The sequence below is a fragment of the Leopardus geoffroyi genome, chromosome C1 (assembly GCF_018350155.1).
Source record: "Leopardus geoffroyi isolate Oge1 chromosome C1, O.geoffroyi_Oge1_pat1.0, whole genome shotgun sequence".
Lineage (NCBI taxonomy): Eukaryota > Metazoa > Chordata > Mammalia > Carnivora > Felidae > Leopardus > Leopardus geoffroyi.
Genome location: NC_059328.1, coordinates 130,071,884 through 130,078,337, shown reverse-complemented (window position 1 = coordinate 130,078,337; position 6,454 = coordinate 130,071,884). Strand labels below are relative to the sequence as shown.

General features: G+C 50.2%; 1 protein-coding gene across 1 annotated transcript; it reads left to right on the top strand.

Moving 5' to 3' along the window:
• Positions 1-250: 250 nt before the first annotated feature.
• On the top strand, positions 251-5,479 carry LOC123596882. Its single transcript, XM_045475130.1, is given in 2 exon segments — positions 251-535; positions 938-5,479. Coding segments are annotated over 2 exon segments (4,827 nt in total).
• The last annotated feature ends 975 nt before the right edge of the window (positions 5,480-6,454 follow it).

The window sequence follows — 6,454 nt, the reverse complement described above, 5'->3', positions numbered from 1 at the left end:
TAACCCTTTCTGTTGGGCTGGCCGAGACGGCACCAGAAAGTTGGAACCGCTGCGAAAGATTCTTGTTAGTTCTTGTTTTTCTTTCATGGGTCGGATGTTTTATTGGAATTAAGTGTTTTCTCGGCTGATCAGAATTAATTATTCCATCCTTTGTTCCTCTCTCCTCCTTCCTCAGCTCCCTGCGGCTTTCCTTCCCGCCCCCTGGCCAGCGGCGCCCCCCTCCTCCTCTCCTCGTCCTCAGAATCATAATATGGGCCAAACGCAGAGCACCCCTCTCTCCCTCCTTCTCGCCAACTTCAGGGACGTAAAAGCTAGAGGACACAGCTTAAGCCTAGACATTCACAAAAGGAAGTTAATTACCTATTGCCGCTCTGAATGGCCCACCTTTGGGGTTAACTGGCCTACAGAGGGAACCTTCTGCCTCCCTGTGGTCCTTAAAGTAAAATCAAAAATTTTCCTACCAGGGAAAGAAGGTCACTCGGATCAGATTCCCTATATTCTGGTGTGGCAAGATTTAGTAGAAAACCCTCCTCCTTGGATGGCCTCTTCCTTAATAGCAGAGTCATGCCAAATCCTAGCGGCTAAACCTATCAGCCCTCCCAAGCCGCCAACTCCAGCTGCACCCCCTGTTCTCCCCGACAGCCAAGATTTACCTTTCCTTGACCCTCCCCCTTACCAGGTTCCTCCTCGCACTCCGCAAGCTGCCCCTATCCCTGCTGCGCCGGCAGAGCCTCCCGTAGCCCAGCCCATAGGAGAACTGGAGAATAGGGAGGCTCAACCCGCGCCCATGCCTAATGGGGGCGAAGTCCAAGGGCCGGCCGGACATACCCGTAGGCGGGCCCCACGTGAGCCAGGACTCCGCCTTCCTGACTCCACCGTAGCTTTACCCTTACGGGAAATAGGGCCTCCCGATGATACGGGGAATCCCCGACTCCAATACTGGCCCTTCTCTACTAGTGACCTATATAACTGGAAAACCCAGAATGCCCGATTTTCTGACAACCCTAAAGATTTAATAAGTCTCTTAGACAGCGTTATGTTTACTCACCAACCCACCTGGGATGATTGTCAGCAGCTCCTCCGAATCCTGTTCACTACCGAGGAGCGAGAAAGAATTCAATTGGAAGCAAGAAAGCTGGTTCCTGGGGATGACGGCCAACCCACTGCTAACCTTGATCTCATTAACGCAGCTTTTCCCTTGACCCGACCCCCACAGGATGGCTGGGACTACAACACGGCAGAAGGTAGGGGACGGCTGCGCATTTATTGCCAGACTCTAATGGCGGGTCTCCGGGCTGCTGCACGCAAGCCCACTAATTTGGCAAAAGTGTATTCAATAATACAAGGTAAGACAGAGAGCCCTGCCGCTTATTTAGAAAGATTAATGGAAACCTTCAGACAGTATACCCCCATGAACCCCGAGGCCCCCGAAAATCAAGCTGCTGTTGTAATGGCCTTTGTAAATCAAGCAGCCACTGATATTAAAAAGAAACTCCAGAAGCTAGAGGACCTGGAGGGAAAACAGATTCAGGACTTACTCCGCATTGCCCAGCGTGTCTATAATAATAGAGAGACTCCAGAGGACAGGCAACTTAAAGCCACCGAGAAAATGACCAAAGTCCTGGCTACTGTTGTCCAAAAGCCCCTGGATAAACACAAGCCCCTAGATAAGGACCAATGCGCCTATTGCAAAGAAAAAGGCCACTGGGCCCGAGAATGCCCTAAAAAGAAAAAGCCACATTATGGTCAAAAACCGTGGCAGCCAAAAACTACACCCGCCCTCTTCACTCAAGATGCAGAATAGGGGGAACGGGGTTCGGATCCCCTCCCCGAACCTAGGGTAACGCTACAAGTGGAGGGGAACCCAGTTCAATTCTTAGTCGACACAGGGGCACAACATTCGGTCTTGATCAGACCCCATGGAAAAATCTCTGAAAAATCTTCCTGGGTCCAAGGGGCTACTGGAATAAGAAAATATCCCTGGACCACCCAGAGAACTGTGGACCTAGGAAATGGAAAGGTCACCCATTCCTTCCTAGTCATCCCTGACAGCCCGTGCCCCTTATTAGGAAGAGACTTACTCACTAAAATGGGGGCCCAGATTCATTTTACGCCAGGGGGCCCCCAAGTGACTGGCCCGCACAACCAACCCATTACCATACTTACTCTAAGATTAGAAGATGAATATCGACTCCATCAAGGGCCACCCTCACAAAGTCAAAACATAGAGCCCTGGCTCCAGCAGTTTCCAGAAGCATGGGATGAAACCAGGGGTATGGGGTTGGCTAAACATCGCCCAGCTCTATTCATAGAGCTGAAGCCGGGGGCAGATCCAGTTCGGGTCTGACAATACCCGATGTCAATGGAGGCCAAAAAGGGCATCACACCACATATCCGTCGCCTCCTAGACTTAGGCATCTTGCGTCCCTGCCATTCAGCCTGGAACACCCCCCTGCTGCCCGTACGAAAACCTAACAGTGCAGACTACCGTCCGGTACAAGACCTGAGAGAAGTTAACCGCCGAGTCATGGACATACACCCAACAGTACCCAACCCCTATACCCTCCTAAGTGCCCTCAGCCCAGAAAAACAATGGTATATGGTCCTTGATTTAAAAGATGCTTTTTTCAGCCTGCCTCTGGCCCCCAAAAGCCAGGAGCTCTTCGCCTTCGAGTGGTCCGACCCTGAGAGAGGCATAAATGGGCAACTCACCTGGACCCGGCTCCCCCAAGGATTTAAAAACTCACCCACCTTGTTCGATGAGGCACTCCACGAGGATCTGGGTGAGTACCGGAATCAAAACCCCGAAGTAACTCTCTTGCAGTACGTTGACGATCTTTTAATCGCCGCTGAGACTGCCGAAGCTTGCTTGCAAGGCACCAAAAATCTCCTCCGGACACTTGGTGCCCTGGGGTACCGGGCTTCAGCAAAGAAAGCCCAAATTTGCAGATCCGAGGTAACCTACTTGGGGTATCTGTTAAGGGAAGGCCAACGATGGCTCACTGATGCACGGAAGGAAACCGTTCTCCGCATCCCCCGACCCACGACCCGAAGGCAGGTAAGAGAGTTCCTGGGATCGGCCGGGTTCTGCCGCTTGTGGATACCTCGGTTCGCCGAGATGGCTAAGCCTCTTTACTTGGTCACCCGAGAACAGGCGCCCTTTGAGTGGACAGAGGAAACTGAGCAGGCTTTCCAGCAAATTAAACTCGCCCTGTTGTCGGCACCAGCCTTAGGGCTCCCCGATGTCTCCAAACCCTTTCATCTCTTCGTAGATGAAAATAAAGGGGTAGCCAAAGCAGTGCTGACGCAACTCCTTGGCCCATGGCCCAGGCCCGTTGCCTATCTTTCAAAAAGACTGGACCCAGTAGCGGCTGGCTGGCCCCCTTGCCTCCGTATGATCGCTGCTACAGCTCTAATGGTAAAGGATGCTGATAAGTTAACTATGGGACAAGAGTTACATATCACAACCCCTCATGCCATCGAGGGAGTCCTCAAACAACCTCCTGACCGATGGATTAGTAACGCCCGACTGGTTCACTACCAGGGACTATTATTAAATCCCCTCAGAATCATTTATGCTCCCACCCGAACACTAAACCCTGCCTCCCTGTTACCAGACCCAGACTTGGATACCCCTCTCCATGACTGCGCTGAGATATTGGCACAGGTTCATGGAGTTCGGGAAGATTTACAGGATCATCCGCTGCCAGACGCCGAAGTTACCTGGTTCACTGACGGCAGCAGCTTTATACATCAGGGTCAAAGGTACGCGGGGGCAGCAGTCACAAGTGAAACTGAGACTGTTTGGGCAGAGCCTTTGCCAGCTGGCACCTCTGCCCAACGAGCTGAACTTGTGGCCTTAACCAAGGCACTGACTTTGGGAAAAGACAAGAGACTAAACGTGTACACCGATAGCAGATATGCTTTTGCTACGGCCCACATACATGGAGCTATATACAGAGAGAGGGGACTGTTAACTGCAGAGGGGAAAACCATCAAAAACAAAGAAGAAATATTGGCTCTTTTAAAGGCACTCTGGCTGCCTAAACGACTAGCCATCATACATTGTCCGGGCCACCAAAAACCGATCACACCGGTGGCCAGAGGAAATAATCTGGCTGACCAGGTGGCCCGAGAGGTGGCCTTACAGGTGGACTGTGCTTTAATGACCACCCTACCAGACCCCGGTCCAGCTAGTTTACCAGAAAGTCCCACCTACACTAAAAAAGACCTAGACTGGATCCAAAAATTGCCTATGACTCAGTGCCTTAACGGATGGTGGAGAGCAGTGGACTGCAGCATAATCCTCCCAGAGGAAATGGGAAATAAAGTCTTATCCAAAATGCACCAGGCCACTCATATGGGCACGAGAAAAATGCAAGACTTAATAAGACATGCTAGGATCACCATTAAAAACTCTAGGACAAAAATTGAACAGATAGTTACTAGCTGTAAAGCTTGTCAACTAACCAACGCCACCAACCACAGGAAAAACCCTGGCTCCAGAACTCGCGGAACCAGGCCGGGAGCCTATTGGGAAGTAGACTTCACCGAGGTAAAGCCTGGAAAATATGGATACAAATATTTGCTAGTGTTTATAGATACCTTTTCAGGATGGACAGAAGCCTTCCCCACCAAGCGTGAGACTGCACAGGTAGTAGCAAAGAAAATGTTGGAAGACATCATGCCCAGGTACGGATTCCCTACCCTAATAGGATCAGACAACGGACCAGCATTCATTTCAAAGGTAATACAAGGGATAGCGCAGTTTATTGGGGCCGATTGGAAACTACATTGTGCATATAGACCCCAAAGTTCAGGACAGGTAGAAAGAATGAATAGAACCCTAAAAGAGACCCTAACCAAATTGACCATGGAGACTGGCGCTAACTGGGTAGTCTTACTCCCCTACGCTCTGTTCAGGGTGCGGAACTCCCCTTATAAACTTGGATTAACCCCCTTTGAAATCATGTATGGAGTGCCCCCCCCTATAATTCCCAACCTACAGTCTAATGTGTTAACTGAATTTGATGATCATGAACTTCTTATTTCCCTGAGGGAACTCCAGCACATCCACCAGGAAGTTTGGCCCAGATTGAGAGCCATTTATGAGAACGGGCCCCCTCCTGAGCCGCATCACTACCGACCCGGAGATTGGGTATACGTGCGGAGACACCAGCAAGAGACCCTCCAACCACGGTGGAAGGGACCCTACATTGTGATCCTAACCACACCCACTGCTCTCAAAGTCGACGGGATTGCTACCTGGATCCATTACATCCACGCCCAACCAGCTGATCCCTTTGCGGTTCGAGAAGACTTCGTGCCGGAAGCCAACACCGCCTGGACGGTTGACCAGAGTAAGACCCATCCTTTAAAATTGACTCTGCGTCGAAAACCTGACCCCGAAAACCAGCTAAGACCAAAGGCCTGGGTGTCCCATACCAAGACTGTTGCAGCAGCTCCGGACCCACAATGATCAGAGGAACACTCATAAGCGTGCTCCTGCTCACCTCCTACGGACTGATAAGTATTGCGAGCAACCCCCATATACCCTATACTTTAACTTGGGAGATTTCTAATTTAGAAACTCAGGAAGTCTATAATACTACCACAATAGACGATACTCCCCTAAATGCCTGGTGGCCTGATCTATATTTTAACCTAGAGGACGTAGCCGTAACCATGGGGGTACTTCCCCCCAACGGAAGCCGCCAGCGTCCTAATCCGTCATGGACCGGAACCCCAGAAAATGAAAAAAAGCGCATAAGATCTGGTGGGTTTTATGCATGTCCCGGGTTCAGAACAGGAGCAATGAAAAACACCTGTGGAGGAGTCGAATCCCTCTACTGTAAGGCTTGGAGTTGTGTCACTATCAATGATGGAAGCTGGAAATGGGAGGTAAAACCCCATTATATTGACATGAAATTTGCCAGCCCCTGTCCCAAGCAGATCCGCGCCTGTAACCTTATTCGTATCAAATTCCTAGAGGACGGAAAAAAGGATACGAGATGGATTACGGGGCTAAATTGGGGAATTCACCTGTATCGGGGACCGCCTTACTTTGCAACTGTTATTCAGATAAAGCTAAAGGTACAACCCAAGGTTCCACCAGTGTTAGTAGGACCGAATCCAGTAATAGGGGCCACAAGTGAGCCTACTACTACTCCAGGGCCCACTAGTAAGCCTACTGACACCACGGGCAAGGGTATTAGTTCTTCGACCACTCAGGTGACCCCGAAAAAACCCCAAAAAATTCAAATCCCATTCAAAGATGACCCCTTATGGGTAATGATAAATACCACTTATAAGGCCTTAAACCATACTAAACCCAATGAAACAGAAGCTTGTTGGCTGTGTTATTCCACAAAACCTCCATTTTACGAGTCAGTAGCAATAGTAGGAAATTATAGCACTGCAAACAACTCAGACGCTTGCAGTTGGGGACAGAGAA